Below are 17,480 nucleotides of genomic sequence, written 5' to 3' on the forward strand. Positions count from 1 at the left end.
AGGATGTTTGAATGCCCTGGGGAACCCTGTAGCCAAGTGCGCCGGAGCCGGCGCCGCTCCCGGCCGCAGCAGATGTTGAGAGCGGAGACAGAGGGAACGGCGGAGCCCAAGCAGGCTCGTCAAAGGCGAACTCAAAAAGGCAAATTCGAAAGAAAGGCAGCGGGCAGGCACGGAAGGGCTCGCCACGCCGCAGCAGGCCCTGCGCCGGGCGGGCAGGCGGCAGGTCCACGCGGGACTGCAGCCGCGTCCCCCCTTTTCCCCTCGGAGCCGTGCATCCCTACCCAGGGGGTGGGGCCCAAAGGTCCGAGAGCTGGAACGCGGAGTGGCGCGGGCCGGGCTGGTTCCCCGCGGCCCCGCGAGGGCTCCTTCGCCCTTCCGCGTGCTTTTGAGGAGGCGGAGAGTGCGCCGCGGCCCCGCGGGTTTTCTGGCTCTCTCCGGTTTCTCATCATGCAGGGCACTAGGACGACTGTTTGTCCCGGGGCCTCGGGGGGGCGGCAGGGGCTCCGAGAATGAGCAGGAGCGCTTCTCCGGCTCCCGGTGCGGCTGTGCTTTTGCACCGGCAGTTTCCGCTCTTTCGGCTGCAGGGAAGGGGAGAAGAAGGCGAGGAAAGAGAGGCGGCGGAGGGGGGCGGTGTCCTGGTCTCCCGGTGCCCCCCAGCCAGGAAAATAAGTCATTGCTTTGCTGGGACGGGAGGACAGGTAGTGACACCGAAAGGAAAAGCCTTCATGAAAGTAGAAGGCAGGAGAGGGACGTTGGATTAATTTAATGCAGGGGGAGACGTTTGCTTGTTTTTCCCTGGGGAGGAAAGCAATACGAGCGTCAGGACAGAGCCGATGAGTTGGCCAAACGGCTGGAGATGGGCAGCAGGAGGTTTGGGAGCCCGGCAAAATGCCGTGTTATACAGTTAAAGAGATCGTGGAGGAGTCGGAGCAGGGAAGCGTGATCTCCTTAGGAGCGAGATGCAATTCCAGTGTAACTTACTCCCTCTGTCCCCGGTACAAAAGCGAATTCCCATCTGCCCGGAGACTGCTTACACAGGGGCTGGTTGTAAATAACCACGTACAGGCAGAGGCGCGCTCCTCACCGCCGCGTACACGGGGGGCTGGGGACTGGGGAAGAGGCGGCAGCGTCGGACTGCAGTTGTCGGCATAGTTATGTATCCGTAATGTTCCTAGAGAGAGAGAAGGTGGGGAGATTTCGGGTTCTTTTTGAAAACGAGAGTTTTCTGGGGATAAAACGCCAGGAGAATCACGTGCAGAAGAATCAATGTGAGGTTTCTGTCTCACCCCCAGAAATCTAAATACAAACTAGCGTCACTGTATAAACTTGATAAACCGAACAGCGTTTTTCCAGGGAGCTCTTTCTGGAAATGGCGGTGTAATTCTCACGAGCTATTAAAACGCTCGAGTTGTCCTCTTTCTACTCCTCATTTCACTTTACTAGTTCTCCGGCAGATTAAAACTGTCAAGGGCGTGAAGTGATCAGCGGCTGAGCTAGCTTTGCATCATTTCAGTGCTAAAACTCTGGCGTCTCAGGAAGAGAAACCGTGTAAAACATACAGTAGTTTTGGGTGATCAGGCAGCTTTTGGAAAGGCTGACGGTCTGCTAAATTGGTGAGGACAGTAAGGAAGAAGTTTTGGTGTTTTGTTTAATTTTTTTTCATTTTTAAAGCAGAATTTCCTAATAAATTTATTCGTGACTTAACGTTCATTAAAAAAAATCCTAAAATTGCACTCTAACATTAAACTCTTAATGGCGAGTAACATACTCTCAAAAAATGTCTGAAAACATCTCCGGCGTGTCAAAAGACTAACGAGCTTTCCTTCAAAAAAGATCCAGTCACTATAACTAGTGGGGTAATACTTCACTGACCCTCGCCAGGATCCCAAAGTAAATGGAGGAGAGATTTTTTTTTTTTTTTTGGGGGGGGGGGAGAAAAAGAAAAAGAGAAAAACCCAAAACACCCGGAGTGTCTCAATAAAATTTTTGTGTTGGTTGGGCTTTCTTTTTTCTTTTTTAGTGAACCATATTGTAAGGGTGTTATTCTCCTTAGGCGAACAGGGAGGAAAAAGGAGGGTTTGACGCCTCCATCCTTTGGGGATGGATTCTTTCAGCGGGAAGAGACATTTGATTTTCTAGACAAAAGGAGAGGCTCCGTTTACATAAACTTTCGCCGAATCAGGCTGGTTAACATTTCAATATTGAAACCCTTAACCTTGTTCTATTTTAAAGGGGGAAGAGAGCAGTAGGGGGAAAAAAAAAAGAAAAAAGAAAAAAAAATCTGTTTCCCACGTGGATAGGTGATTTAATGCTGTTTTTCTTACTGCTAAGGGAAATGATTGAGCATTGGGTTTCAGTGTTTATTTTCTTACAGAAGTTTTTCTCATTTAAGCTGCAGTTTACTCTCCACGCTGCCTCTCTGTTTAATTCCAGTTTTGATGTGAACTGAAAACGTGAAGTGCAGAACTAAACCGCTCGCATGGTCGTTGAAAAAAAACCCAAACAACCCAAACCATATTTAGGTGTTAGAAAGAACACGAAGTGATATGAGTGGGGGAGAAAAATCGTATTTTCTTTAGAAACATCCTCTCCCTTCTTAGTAACAAACGGCAGTTTTAATGTTGGAGGATATCGTTCAACTTCCATATAAATAATGTGTGTTAGCAAATGCATCAGTAAAATCCATTCCGTTCCCAATTTCTTCGGAATAAGGGCTATTTGAATATGCATTTTCTGTAGAAGTGAATAAATAAGTTGGAGCTCGAAAATTTCCCCGATTCCTCCCCCATCTCCAATTTGGGCATGGTTCCGTTTGTTTGCATTTCAGAGCGCGATTTCCTTACCCCATGTGTGCCAAAACGCTGGTATTTCTGTATAGAGTGAATCCGTCTCGACATTATTTCTACTACCGTTCTCTCAATAGGGTTGTTTGTTTAGTCATCAGGACTTTCCCTTTTTCTCATTATTATTTTTCTAAAGAAAGCGGGATGCTAACTTATCTCTGCTTCAAATGAACACGTGTGATTTACCGATATAATAAATCTTTACAAAACCTTGCTAATGGCATCCGCAGGCAGTTGGAAATGAGCAGCACTCTTTTTTTTAACATAGCTTATTCCATTTCTTCTGAACCTTCTGACGGCGACCCGCTCCTTCACAGAAGCCTCATTTGGCCGAGCTTTTGAGTTATCATTAACCACTGCCTGTTAAATTAACTGAGAAATCAGCCCCGTCGGGCGCTGGGCGGTGGCAAATCGGAGTGCTGGCGGTGGGCTATTTAATTAAATTGTTAATCGAATCAATCTAATTCTTCAATAAGACATCCAGTTGCCTTTTCTGGGACATCCAGCTTCCGTGCCTGCAGCTCCCGGCGCTGTTATTTATCATTTTCCCGAGAGGGCAGAGAGCAAAGATGACCATCGTGATGGGGATGGGGACCGAGCTGTCCTGCTTCCCTCTCCCCAAACATCTAGCAGTGCCCCCGCTTCTCCCTGGAGCAGCCTCAGAGAGGGATTCAAGGCAGCAGTGTGGGGCGGTGGGGATTTGGGGAGGGTGCTGCACACGGAGGTGGAATGCCCTTGGTCTTGTGTAAAGCTTTACGAGCAGCTTCGCCGAGCAGGTTGCGCGAAGCCGGCGTGCGGAGCCAGGAGGGGAGAGAGGCCCGGCTGCCCCGGTGTAGCGGGGAAGGGGCGAGCCCCGGGCGAAGGTGCCCGGGGTCCTGTACCCCTCGTCCTCCGCGGGGTCAGCATCCTCGGAGGGTCTGGCGGCCGGGCTGCTTCTCCTCCAGCTTTAATCAGCAGAGTGCGGCTGTTAAAAGGGCAAAACAAACGCAGCGAAACAAAAGCAAGCGGAGACGTCGCCGGGCCGCGGCCCCCGGGAGGCGGCGAGCTGCCCGGAGAAGGGGGTTTAGAAAGCCCCTGGAGCTTCCTGGACCGGGTTTAGGCAAAAGTCTGGGCTGCTGCTCCGGTTTCGCCCCTCGCGGGCTGCTTCCGTGCGACCCCCCTGCGCCTCTCCTGCTTCCCATCTACAGAAAGGAGGGAAACTCTCTGCCCACGGGGCTCTGTGCCCAAGCCAGCAGCTAGCCGGAGTCCACGGCTTCCGTGGGCCCGTTCCCCCCATCACCCCTGCCCGTGGGTCTTTGTGGGCCGTGCGGCCAGGCAGAGCACAAGGACACATTCCTGGGAGAGTCCCCAGAGGGTCCCCGGTCCCTCAAAGCCTGTCCCCCAGAGAAGCTGTGCTGGGGCTCAGGCGGGGCTCTGCAGTACGGGATTTTCAAACTGGGACGTCTAATTACACTGCCGTTGTTTTCACTCCCCTGAACCCGGATTGCGCTGAGATTTCGTGACGGATAGTCCGCTGGGGAAATCGCAGTAGCCGCTTTTGAAAGCCGACGAATCACTACAAGGTAGATAAGGGCTCGCATCTTCTGGCCACCCCACACTCCCCCCACAACCTCCCACCCCGCCTTTACTATTGTCAGACAAAGGAGGGGGTCGAGGTGGGTTCTGCGCTGCAGATGCTCACAGAGGGACAAGCAACGCGGAGATCAGCCGGGGCCAAGGAGCTGCCCTGGCCTCCTGGAGTATCATTTCGCTGCGTCTGCCTTCCTCTGTCTTTCCTTAGATGAAATTAGGAACGACTGAGGAATCTCTTCTTTCCCCTTCTGTGGGACAGAGGAGCTTCTTGCGACAATATCGCCACTGGGTAGGGACGATATCCACCCAACCCCTTCATTGGCTGCCGGCACTAAGGCTCGCATCAATCAAAGGGTGAGGGGGAAGGACATGCAACGAGGGTCAAAGTCGCCGAGCGCAGGGAGCCCTGCTGGGGGGCAAGCCGTCGGGGTGAAAGCATTTCACATAGACCCGCCGGTGCAGCTATCCCGTGAAACCAATGGAGATGCTTTTTGATGTGGAAAGAGGAGTGATTTTCTATTGGGAAATGCTTAGGGAAAGGCTGAGTCAGCACGGTCGCTCCGAGCAGGATCCGGAGAGTCTCGGCGCACGCTGTTACGGAACCAGGCTGCTCTTTGAGAACTATCCGAGAGCCTGGCTAAAAATTGCCCCCCGTCCCCCACCCGTGGTTTTGGGTTTGGTTTTTTTTTCCTGATTTTCTTCCGTGACAGTGGACACTTTGACAGAAATTCTTCACCTTCTTAGGAAAAAAAAAAAAAAAATTAAATCCTCGAGTAGAGGAGATTGCTAGGTAGGAGCCTATAAGCTATATTTTGTCAAGAGTATCAAATCCATTCCGAAAGAAAAGCTCGATCCATTTATTTTTGCTGCTTGAATAACACAGCTGGATGATGCCTTAAGCTTATGCTAGGCGGTTGCTCATCATTCATTCGCCAAGAACTGGCCTAAATGGTGCCTGTGGGATTAGGTCAATTTTAGTGGATCTACTTCGCCTCATTTGGTTACTAATTGGTTTCTTGTTTTATAAATCGAAATCTCATTTTCAGGAAATTACAAAACCCATGCAACCAGTCCATCGAGGTAATCCGTGGGCCGGGGGTATTTAAATGGAAATGGTTCTACAATGCATCAAGTATTAAGCAACAGTAAAACTTCGCCTCTCTTTCCAAATGAAATGTGAGCTCACCCAGCTCCTTAGATCCATAATAGACACATCCCTTCTAAGGCTACTTATGTAAATATGATAAACCAGACCTTGGTGGGGGAGGGGAAGCGGTGAAGAAAGCAAATTTTATCTGCTAAGGTTAATGTGGAATATCTTGGAAATCTTCCAAAATAAATTATGTTTTGCTTTGTCTTCGGCCACTTTAGCTGGGAAAATCCTTTGCCTAAAACCGATTTAGTTATCCTTCCCCTCACAAAGCTGCTTGTTTCTGTTCCAAACCTATTATGCTGTTGGCTCTCCAAATTACAAGAGAACCTTTAGATCTTGTTTCCAAGCATAATCCTGAAGCAAAAGGGAGAGCTGATTTCCTTGTTTTGTTTTAAATAGACAATCAAAGGATTTGCAGAATTTTCTGCTGTAGGTCAAGTGCAAGAAATCACAGTTTGCCCTCTCGATAAAAGGAAATTGGATGTTAAAGCGAATAGATGAAGGAAAAAACTAAACCGGAATATTAATGGAGAGGTTTCTCGTACAATCTTTAAACCCAGTATTTAAAGGGCATCAAGAAAGCCCTTCGATCTGGGAGAGGCTGGGCTTGGCAAGGAATAGGAATAATCTCCGACTTGAAAGCTCTGAAACATCTGGAAAGTAAAGAATCCTCTCATGTGATAGGGCTTCAAAAAGCTGGTTTTGGTAGACAAACGAAAACGTTTAATTATAAACCATTAATAGACACAGCCGGGTTTCCACCTGAAGCATAGCTAGGAGTTCAGCGTCCCGTGAAGAACCGCCTTCCTGGGGTGGGGGAGTTAGCTTGTGCTACCCGGGAGCTGTTCATTAACCTGCCGGGCTCGGGTTATTTTCCCTTTTAGAAGAAGAATAATTAGAGCCGTAAACTTTGATTAATAAGCAACTTAAATCATAGGCGGGGAGCGCAGATTTAGTCCAGAATACAGAAACCTGCCGTTCAAACCTCCATCCAAGTGGGGGAACGTGGCGAAGAGCCTCCTTGGCCACTTCTGTTCTAACAGGCCGACCTGGCCCCAAATGCACAGTGTTTTTTTCTCTCTTTCCTTGAAAACTGTGCAAGATTTGCCAGTTCCTTGCTGATTTATGACACTCCTGGGAATGGGAGGGAAGAGGTGCCAGCGGAACCCCCTCAGTGCATACCCCGCTGGTAAGCCAGCGCCGAAGGGTGCGGGGAGGAGTAATGCCTGGCAACACAGGAAAGAAGTCGCTGGGTCCCTCTTAATTGGCATGAAGGAATGATTCTGAAGGAGCCTGTTTTTGACTGGCACCCTGGTACACGCTGGTGTTGCGGGATGGGGGCCAGGCCGGAGAGGTGACCCTGCCTTTGTAGGGCTCTGAAGTTAAGGAGAAAGGAGGGGAGTGTAGGAGCGGTGAAGAGACAAGTTGGTGTGAAGAGCTGGACAAGAAAGGGAGGAGAAGAGAAGGAAAAGCGAGAGGAGAGGGACGCACGGCTCCTGCGGCGGGGAGGGCTGCCCCGCTCAGGCAGCGCCGGGGAAATCGTTAGCTTTGTTGAAATCGGCAAACACTGAGGTGAAGCCGGTCAATAGCGAGGGATGCCCGCTGCTACCTGCTCTCTCTACCTTGCCTGTTTGCCTCGAAAGAGCCGGAAAACGGGGTCTTGCTTTCCCCGAGCCCGCCCAGCAGGAGGGAGACCCTGCCGGCTGTGTTTTCGCCTCCCCCGGGCTATCACCGCCCCAGCCATCAATCAGGATTTGTATGTTTTTCCCTCTTTTCTTACTTTAGCTTAGTGTCTGTGTCAGGCTGAACCTTATATTCATGGCATAAAAGTGGAAAGTTTTAACTGCATCGTTTGAACTATTTCAGCGATAGCACTGTGAAAACGCATCGCCCATAAGTAGTTTTACTCCGGTGGAGTCATTTCCATCTGGCTTTTATTCCTCCTCACTTTGCATAAGAGAAAATGAGCGGCGTCTGAAACATTAGACGAGTCCGGAGAGATTAATTTCTGGAGGGGGCTGTTTGAAGGCAAATCATCCTTCCCTGCACAGAGACCAGGGGAGCAGGGAGAGTGATGGAGGGAGGACTGTGAATCCCGGAGTCCCGGCTTCGTGGGGTAGGAGAGAGGAGGTCTGTGACTTTGCATCGGCCTCCGCGAAGTGCCTTACTGCAGCCTTGGAACTGCGTTCGGCTCAGCGGCAGATAGTTTGCTTTTCAAGGGCTTGAGCGGGGGTGACTAAAAAGAAGCGTTTTAACACAGGGCTTCGGGAGAGCTGAATGAGTCACCTCTCTCCCTCCCCACATACGTAATTACGAATCTTCCAGGTGAGAGGACAGTGGCCCCGAGGAGAGAAAGAGGCAGGAGGTCACAAACCAAACTGGAAAGTGATGTCTGGCGAGCAGGGGGTCTCGGCCTATCCTTAGCCCGCCCCGTTCATAACCTGCTGGCTAATTACCGGACAGGTTGCGGCTGAGCTCAGCCTGCTGCAGTGATTCCTCCCCCCGCGGTCTCCCCGGGTGCCGCAGGACCGGTCCCCGTGGCTGCCCTGCCGGCCATCGAGAGCTTTCCCTTCCCAGACACCGTCATGCCACATTAACAACATCCTTGCCTCGAACGTCTTCCCCCCGTACACCTCTCTTTCATTTTAAATAGTCCTCAGTGTTGTCCAGGATCGGTGACGGGTCCAGGATCGGTGACGGCTCCAGGAGGAATGCTCTTGCCCTGAAGTGCAGGGAGCCGGTTCGAGCAGCCGAAGGCTGCACTAAAAGCCCTTTTATCTGGCACGTTGTCCCACTAAGGTCTCAGGAATGAACTTCACCGTTAACTCAAAATAGACATTTTGGTATTTTTCTCTCACGAGAGTTAGGTCTTAAAAAAACCCAAACCCACACAAGAGGCTTCTCTGTGCAACAGAATTATATCTGGTTTTCCAGAGATTACATGTGTGCATGTTTTAGAGGGAATACAAGCAAAAATTTGGGGGGAGGGAAGTTCCTCTCTAGCTGGCAAACAGTAGGCAATTTTTAATTTCCTCACCTTACCTTTTTGCGTGTGTGTCTTAAATAAACAGGACTTGGAGAAGCCTGGGGCCACTCCAGCCGAACCAGCCCACTTGATAATGTTGGACGGGAACTGGGATCCCATCTTTTGCAGGTACTGGTCTGGAAACGACAGGCATGCGGTATTAATGGTTAAAAAAATCATCCCCTCTTCTGAGTTTTAATTGCCACCTTGACTAATTTTTAACTGTTCAGGTGTTTAATAGGAGGGGGAAGAGAAAGGGGGACGACACGGGTGGGGGATCTGAATGTCGTGCCTTTCTTTTAGTGGGGCTGTGGTTTGGTTCCTCCGGGTCCTTTGCCCCAGCACCGTCCCGCACAGTGTCTGTAGCGGGGGATTCCCAGTGTGTTCAGGTGTGCCAGGATACAGGAGCATGATGACTTTTCCCCACATGATTAACAAGGTGACAAGGCCCGACAATGTGCTGACAAGGTGGTGTAGAGACAGGGAGAGGCTCTAGAGACAGGCTGGCTGGGGCTGACCTGGACAGAAGGGCTCAGTAGGCACAGAAATGAGCATACACACAAACCAGGTAGGACACATCTGAAAACTCGCTGCCATCGGATATACTAAGAAATATTAGAAGTGACCGTCACCACGCATTTTTGGCAGGGTTGTGTGGCCTTTTGGGGGCCTATTCTGCCCTCAGCACACCCCCGTGTCCCACCTATAGCCTCTGAAATGTGCCTGATACACTGTCTCTTCCCTTATTTACACCGTGAAGAATTTTCTATCCTCCTCGCTCTCTTAAAACCTCCTTAGCAAACACCCAAGCTCTAAACCCCCAGTGACATTTGAAATGGGATAGAAGTATTCAGGATTTCTGGGACTGACGTATCAATTATCGTGCAGCTAGGACCTGTTCTTAGAAGTTTCCCAGGCACCTTGCATTACTTTTGAGCTCGGCCTCTCTGAGGAGTGGGTTATGTCTCAGGACTCCAGGAGTTTTAGAGGAATACCTGGGCAGGACTTGCCCATTTCCTTCCGACGTTTTGAATCATCACAGCCTGAAAAGAGATGCATATTTGCTAAAACAAATCAGAGGGACAGGTACATCATGGATTTGTCTGTCTTCGTGGGTGGGTCAATCTGTTGATATATTTACACTTCCCATCCCTCAACCCTTTTCTGCAGACGTTGGACGGTTTTATATTTGTCGTGGCTCCGGATGGCAAGATCATGTACATCTCGGAGACCGCCTCGGTCCACCTGGGCTTGTCGCAGGTACGCGGGGGGGGGGGGGGGGGGGTGGTGGTGGTGGTGGTGGTGTGTGGAGGGGACACTAGCCCCCTTGCCTGCTGTGGTATGGTTTCCCTCCATCTCCTGCTGCCAGGGGAGGTGCGTGCGGGAAGCATGTTCGGTGCCGGCAATGAGGCCCTTTCTTCCTCTCTCACAGGTAGAGCTGACCGGCAATAGCATTTATGAGTACATCCACCCGGCCGACCACGACGAGATGACGGCGGTGCTCACGGCTCACCAGCCTTACCACTCGCACTTTGTGCAGGGTAAAGTACCCAGCCCTCCGCTCCGCGTGGCCTGCGCGGCCGCGGAAGCACCCGCGCCTCACCCAGCCTCTGCCTTCCCCCCCTCCCAGAGTACGAGATCGAGAGGTCCTTTTTCCTGAGGATGAAGTGCGTCCTGGCCAAGAGGAACGCGGGATTGACCTGCGGGGGCTACAAGGTGCGTGTCCACGGCCAGGAGCCTCCCCCCAAGCCTTCCTGGCCCCCTGCTCCAGCAGCGCCGAGCACCTGGGGAGGGCGATCAAAACAAGGACAGGCGTGGGGCGAGCCCTCTGCCCGTGGGGCTGTCCCAGCCCGGTGCCTTTCATGTGGTTCAGAGCCAGAATTTCTCCGAGAGTTCCAGGTTAAAGAACTCAAACCACAAACTCTAGCTCCCCGTGGGTCTTGATTTTGTTGTTGTTGCTTTATTTTGCTTTCTATATTGAACCTCGCACAACCACTGACGGTCTCGAGGTGTCTGTGGAGGCTGACAGGTGGCAACATGGGAGTGCTGGGTTAATTTATCTCTTTATTGGGTAACTCGTCAGCTTCAGGGCCAGCTCTCCAGGTTAAGGGGTTGTCCGAGTGGTTCTGCTCAGGGCTCCTGGGCAAGGACAGCCCCTGCTCTCCCACCTTCTCCCTTCTGTCGTGTCAGCTGCACGGCGCTGAAGAGTGGTGGGTACCTACAGACCACGGAGATGCTGTCCTGTGTCGTGCCGCCGAGCATCTGTTGAGCTTATTCTGTGAAGAAACATTCCAATAATAGAGGAGTAAGGGTAGAAATACACAGCAGTCATCTGCAAGGATACGTTTAGGAGGCATACCTAAATCTACGTCCAAAGATACATCCTGGCTAAGGATCATGTCTGCTCGATCTATATAATACACGTATCTTGCACATGTGACATAAGCACACATGTAAACTCTTTCTCTCACACGCATACACTCTTCATTACAAAGTTGTAACTGGCTTGGCACTTCCGCGTCTTTCCTTTTTAAAATAACAATAAAAGCTTAGTTAAGAGGTGGTCCAAAACCCACTTAAGTCAGTGGGGGGGGGAAAAAAAAAAAGACCAACCAAAAAAACCCCCAAAAAACCCAACAACCCAAACCAAAAAAACCCAACCAACTAAAACCTCATAGACTTTAATGGGCCTTAGATTAGTGCTGAAATCTCGTATGGAAAAAAAAACAAACAATCCCAACCCAAACAGAACAGAGGAAAGCCCGCAGACAGTGCCGCTTTGCTGAAGCCGTGGCAGGGGCAGTGGCTCCAGGGCACCCGGCGGCGGCACCGGCATCAGCCGGGGTGACGGAGGGATCCGTCCGGGTCCCCCCTCCGAGGAGCTGGAGGTGGGAGTGGGCTACTGGGGACTCCTGTCACAGCCCCTCCTGCCCTGCCAGGCAGCTCTCGAGCCTTCCTATGTCTCCGGCAGGTCATTCACTGCAGTGGGTACCTGAAGATCCGCCAGTACAGCCTGGACATGTCCCCCTTCGACGGCTGCTACCAAAACGTTGGCTTGGTTGCCGTGGGCCACTCGCTGCCGCCCAGCGCCGTGACGGAGATCAAGCTCCATAGCAATATGTTCATGTTTCGGGCCAGCCTAGATATGAAGCTCATATTCTTAGATTCCAGGTAGAGCTGGGGTTATTTCCAAATCCATTCACCTATCCCCTCCCTTCCTCTCCCCCAGGCCTCCTCTCATGTCCTCTCACCCACTGCTATCATCATTCACTCTTTGGTGTTATGTGCTGCCTGTGTCTCTTGCAGGGTAGCTGAGCTAACCGGTTATGAGCCCCAGGACTTGATAGAGAAGACCCTTTACCACCACGTCCATGGCTGTGACACCTTTCACCTGCGCTGCGCACATCACTTGTGTAAGAAGATGATGATCTTGTAGACAATCTGCCCCTCACCCTTTCCCTCTGCAGATGGACTTCGGGCTTGCTAGGATTTACCTCTAGGTCGAAACGGGGAAAGCCAGTTTACTGAAGGGGAGGATAAGCAAAATCTGCAACAGGTTTTAATGGAACAAGTCGTTAGAGACGGAGCACCAAGCTGGAAGCAGGAGGGAGATGAAGGGGATCGGCAATGAAAGGCTGTTTTTCCCTCCTCAGCTCCCGGTTGTAGGACAAGAAGTCCCCTTCACAAACCTTAGGCTCTCTGTTCACTTCAAATTCCTGTTAGGAAAAACCCTTTTTTCTTGCTCTAAAAAGCCATACCAGTGAAATTCAAATACTTTTGTTCCACTTCCACCCAATCTCACAAATCTTATCTGTGTATCTAATTTTGACTGCTGTAGTCAGCCCGATTCGGAGAGCTGTTCTTTATTATATTTTGATATAATGAGGACATTAATACATGGATAGATGAATAAAAATGTATTAATTTCCGGTAAGTTTCCTTGCAGAGAAAGTAACGAGAAGAGATAAAACCCAAAGCCAGATTTATAGAATTAAATCTCGATGATGAGATGTCTGTGTTGGGGGTGGTGGAGGGCATTCACGCACACCCCACCCCCCCGGTGTGATCACAGTGCCCCACCAGTCTCCACAAACAGCCTCTGATCACGAATGGCCCGGCCTACAGGGACCGAGATCAGCCCTGCCCGGGGGGTCTCCACCACTGTTGGTCATGGAGAGATCGGTCCACGCCGCTTCCCCCTGTGATGCTAAGGGGATTCCCACCCCGTCTGGTCGCCAAGGAGGGTCTGGGGCTGGGGTGTGTCTGTACCCCCTTCCCAGGGCCGATGAAAACAGAGGAGCTGAGGCTCTTCCTTCTTTGTCCCCGCAGTGCTGGTGAAAGGGCAAGTGACCACAAAGTACTACCGCTTCTTGGCCAAGCACGGCGGCTGGGTGTGGGTGCAGAGCTACGCCACCATCGTGCACAACAGCCGCTCCTCCCGCCCTCACTGCATCGTCAGCGTCAACTACGTCCTCACGTAAGTCAGCCCGCCGGTCGCTACCAGGTGCACGGAGCAGCGAGAGGCCAAGCGGAGCCGACAGCCGGGCACCTGTGTGTGCCCGGTCCCGGCGGCCGCAACCGCCGCCGCCGCCCCCCTCTCTCCGCTCCCCTGTCACTGCTGCTGAGCCCCTGGGTGCAGCACTGGTCAGGTCTGCTAGGAAACACGTTGAGCACTTTCATCTACATGAAGGGTTTCCCATCTGTCTGTTTCTTTCGAGAGGGGGAAAAGATTTAGAGGTTTGTCACCCACATATTTTGCTGCCTTCCCGCCTCCCTTTAATTTTTTTTTCTTACAGTTTAAATGCACTCAGCATTAAATAAAATCTAATGCAGCGTAAAAAAAAAAAAAAAAAAAAGAAAAGAAAAAAAGTTTTCCAAGGACGGAGTTATTTATACTCAACAAACAGGACATCTGTTTTTCTTTTCAAAAATCTGGGGTTTGAAGTTCTTAATTTCATCCAGAGTCTCTATCAAAGCTCCGAGATTTCTTTTTTGTTCTTGGAGAGCGATCCTTTTAGTGAACCACAGGGAAAGTTGGTGACCAGAAAGGTCAGTTAAACTTTAAAAAGCATAAAATACAATACAATTTTTTTCGTTTCTTTTTCTTTTTCTTTTTTTTTTTTTTTTTTTTTTTTTTTTTTTATGAGAGTGACTGCTGAGATAGCGTGTATTCCAACGCATCTCCTTGTGTCCTTCTATTGAGGGATTGCTACCGTGTGCTTTAGCTGAAATTCAGGGGCCCAGTGAAGGAGGGAAGTTAATTCGAACTGTTTGCGTTTCCTTATGACTCGGCAGTAGCTGGGGGCAGCAGCACTGATGCTTCCTTGGGATAGTAGGGGTAGTCAGAGCAGCTGTGCTTCGCTGGTCCTCGGGGCTGAGTATTCCTCTGCTCCGCTGTTTTTAAAATCTGTGGGCAAATGCAGATGTGGGAGATGTCTGTGAGGCACAGCCCCCACCTCCCCTAAAACTGCGGGATGGCAGCATCACGATTTTACCGTGGCGGGTTTCATGCTTGCGCAGGTGGCAAGTGATTTGGAAGCCCAGTTCAGGACGTGCTTCCCAAGCTGAGGTGGCCCGGCTCTGGGACATGTGTGCAGGCGCAGCTAGTGGGGCTGGAAGGGGCCTGCATTGCTCTGAAGTAATCACTTTGGTGTGTAGGGGCATCGTGCTCTCAGATGGGTGGGTAGAGGTTACTGCGCTTGCATAAGGAAGCATACATCTGGGTCAGCACTCTGGTGTAGGGATTAAACAGAGATTTCACCTTTAAAGAAAATACCTTTAATTCACTTTAAAAAGGGATACTGGGGGCGGTGTCGTAACACTCCAGCATTCACCCAGCAAGGATGCAGATGGGCAGAGGAGAGGCATCATTACCTCTGCTTCAGCTATATGTCCATTTCCCCTGTGCCAGCTCCTCTCTATTTTTTCTCTGTTTATACTGCTCAGTGAAGCCCAAAGCACTTGTCTTAGGAGAACGTGAAACTGCAAAGACAGAAGTCTGTGTAGGAAACAAGGAACCCAAAGGCACCTAGCACGCTAGAGGGGTTTTTGCACAAGAAACGCTAGCTGCTTTTCTATGAGCACCTGAGATTATCGGTCGTTTCCCTCTTCTTTAATCCCAAAAGCGTTAACATCAATCACAGATCCCTACCTTAAATGACCCGAGTGGAAACGAAACATCCCATCGGATCTGCTTAAAATCGGTCGGCGATCCAGCTCGATCTGTCCCCGGCTGGCCGGGGTGATCACCACGGCCAGCCACAGCAGGCAGGGAGCACCCGTATCCCATAGGGCCTGACAGGCAACCCCCCCGGGAGCTGTCTTCCAGCAGCAGGACGGTAGCACCCTGTGCGGCCCTACCCCGTCCCTGCCCGCGCACCAGTGCGCGGCCATCACCGCGACACCCCAGGCGGGGTGGCTGCCAGTGACCCATTCTCCCTCCGCAGCCATGCATAGCTCAGGTGCGCTTCGCTCCACACCCCGGCAGGATTTGATACCCGCAGCCTGGGAGCTGGGCTCGGGGTGGGAGGGCTGGTGTGTGTGTGTCTCGCCCCCTCTCGCCAGAAAGGCGCGGGAGCTGTAGTACAGCAGCGCGATTCCTCCCCCTTAGTGGATTTTTCGCTGGAGGCAACATCTTTGTGTTTTGGTGCATACGTATGGATGTTAAGAAGGAGGTTAATTTAAACCTGGTTGCAGGCAAGCAGACGCGTAGGAGGACTGTAGTTGCTCTTTCAACGTTTCCCCTGGAGAATGTAGTTACACTGCGGCACGCCTTCACTATTTCTCGGTGTGAGGCTCCCCTTGTGCTCTTCGAGTGATTGCCTCGAGTGAGGAGGACGGCAGGAAAGCAGGGAGGGAGCCAGGCTGGCTAAACATGAGGATACTAAGCGGTGAGAAGTCCATCACTGGCTGCAGCAACTGTCATGTGCTGCCGGCAGCTGCAATGCAGGGACCACCACCGCATTCAAGTCGAGTTTTGGGACACTCAGGTCCTCGGAGTCTCATCAAGCCTGCCCGGCTCTTCAGCAGAGTGCTGCAGAAGAAGAAATAGAGTACTGCTTGCTTCTGTTGCTGCTGAAGTAGCTGCCCTGGGTTTAGGGGATGGGTGTAGAGTCAACTATATTGTTCATATTCCTGTTATTATTATTCTAGCCTGTCATTTGTAAAAACGAATGAGAAGAACAGGTCCTGCCATGTGCTGGGGGCTGTGAGCAGAGAAAGGGCTAACTTTTAAAAAAGTGAGAAGCTACCAGTTTCAGAGGTGGATTGTCTGAGGCAGAGGGAAACTGCTGGGGAATGTGGGAGAGTCAGGCGGGGGGATGCTGAACTTCATTAATTGTCTTAATGAGCTATTCAGAGTTAGCACTCAAATGTGGAAGGTAGGCGGTGAAAATACAGGGGGAAATGAGAGGTTATGGGGATTTACTGTTTTCCTCTGGTATGAGGTAGACTCCACTCCAGGAGGGCTGAATAAAGGCCTTGTAGCACTGGAAATTTGCAGATGTTAAATATACTTTATTCTAACTCCTATAGCTGTTGCAGTTCCTTAAGGATGACAGTGGATTATTCCAGTAAACTAGGAACAGCTGAGATATATGTGTGTGCTGTGGGTACCCTCCAATCTTCCGCTCAGCACATGGAGCAGATGCAGCTTGTGACAGAGGCCTGGGTTTGCCTGCTGCATCTCAGTGTAAACCTGGGGAGGACAAAGATGCTCATGAAAGAGAAAGGCAAACCTTTGCGCATCAACTTTGGGGTATGGAAGTTGAGGAGAAAGCAGAAGAGGTGCAAACAAGTGCTCAGGATTGTAGGGTGGAGCTTGAGAGGTGGTAAGCCTGCTGCCAGAGATTCCTTTGGAAATAGGAAATGTTGGTCCCTTCTGCTAAAAATAGCAAAAGCTTTGGAAGATATGGGACAAGGTTTTGACCTGCTGAGTCGCTGCTCCCCTCACACAGTACTTCTTCACTCAGGGAAAGCCTCATGAGGTTTTTTTGTTTTGTTTGCTCATGGGCTGAGGAGCTTTTTCTCACTATTGAGAGGTACCCAAGTGCTTTGATGTTTTGCAAAGGAGCAGGCACTGAGTGGTGCAAGTGCCACACTGGTCTGGAGGGTCAGTTTTGGTGCAGACTGAGCAGAAAAAATGAGCATCTCTTACATTGTAGCATCCCAACTTCCCTGGGTGATATCAATGATAAAAATAGAACGAGAAAGGGTTTATGTAGAAGGGGCCCCCCTTCACCTTCAGGTTTTTTTTTTGTTTGTTTTTGTTTTTGCTTTTTTTAAAAAAGGTGATTTCTATTTTCCATAAATCCCAGGCTTTGAGCAAGTGAATTCTGGGCTTGAGTACAAGTGTTTGTAATAACTTCTTATATCGAACTAAATAGGTATGGTGGCAAGGGCATTTGAGCAACAAGAGGAAAGGTTATTTTTTGTGTAATAGCAGTGTGTCAAAAATTAATATAAATGACCTTTACGGACTCCAGCTGTAAAGTGCACGTATTTGATCTTCGTTGTATTCTGCTTGGCATTTGTGAGTACAGACACAGAATATTTGTTTCCTTTCTTATTTGTTCTGTACACACAGTTGCATTATCATTGATTATTAGCTGTGCATGTTTATCACAGAGGGGGACTCAAGTGTGAGTCAATTGATAAAGAATGCAACTGCTGAAGTTTATATTTAGATTGCAAACAACCTCCCTTTAAACAAATGGATAATGCACAGTGCAAATCCTTTGACTTTTTGAGCATGAGCAAATATTGCAATAATTTGTCCCTAGAGAAAGTTAAGGAAGATTTTCTATATATATTTCCTTGTCCTTTAGCATTTAAAAGAATAGCAATAGTTGTAATGTACCCGGATAACAGGGATTAGTTACCTAATTGT

At 50.2% G+C, this 17,480-nt stretch overlaps 1 protein-coding gene across 3 annotated transcripts in view; it reads left to right on the forward strand.

Moving 5' to 3' along the window:
- The window catches only part of SIM1 (SIM bHLH transcription factor 1), a 58,932-nt gene that overhangs the window by 6,180 nt on the left and 35,272 nt on the right, over positions 1 to 17,480 (forward strand). For 2 of the 3 annotated variants that reach the window (XM_065681167.1, XM_065681166.1), the window contains 7 exons: positions 8,640 to 8,722; positions 9,764 to 9,853; positions 10,026 to 10,134; positions 10,224 to 10,309; positions 11,565 to 11,764; positions 11,900 to 12,006; positions 12,923 to 13,070. In XM_065681167.1, the coding sequence (XP_065537239.1) occupies positions 8,640 to 8,722; positions 9,764 to 9,853; positions 10,026 to 10,134; positions 10,224 to 10,309; positions 11,565 to 11,764; positions 11,900 to 12,006; positions 12,923 to 13,070 (823 nt within the window). Of the gene's footprint in view, positions 1 to 6,652; positions 6,758 to 8,639; positions 8,723 to 9,763; positions 9,854 to 10,025; positions 10,135 to 10,223; positions 10,310 to 11,564; positions 11,765 to 11,899; positions 12,007 to 12,922; positions 13,071 to 17,480 lie in introns of those variants that run through there. The other variant, XM_065681168.1, reaches the window with a different exon arrangement.

The sequence above is a fragment of the Lathamus discolor genome, chromosome 5 (assembly GCF_037157495.1).
Source record: "Lathamus discolor isolate bLatDis1 chromosome 5, bLatDis1.hap1, whole genome shotgun sequence".
Lineage (NCBI taxonomy): Eukaryota > Metazoa > Chordata > Aves > Psittaciformes > Psittacidae > Lathamus > Lathamus discolor.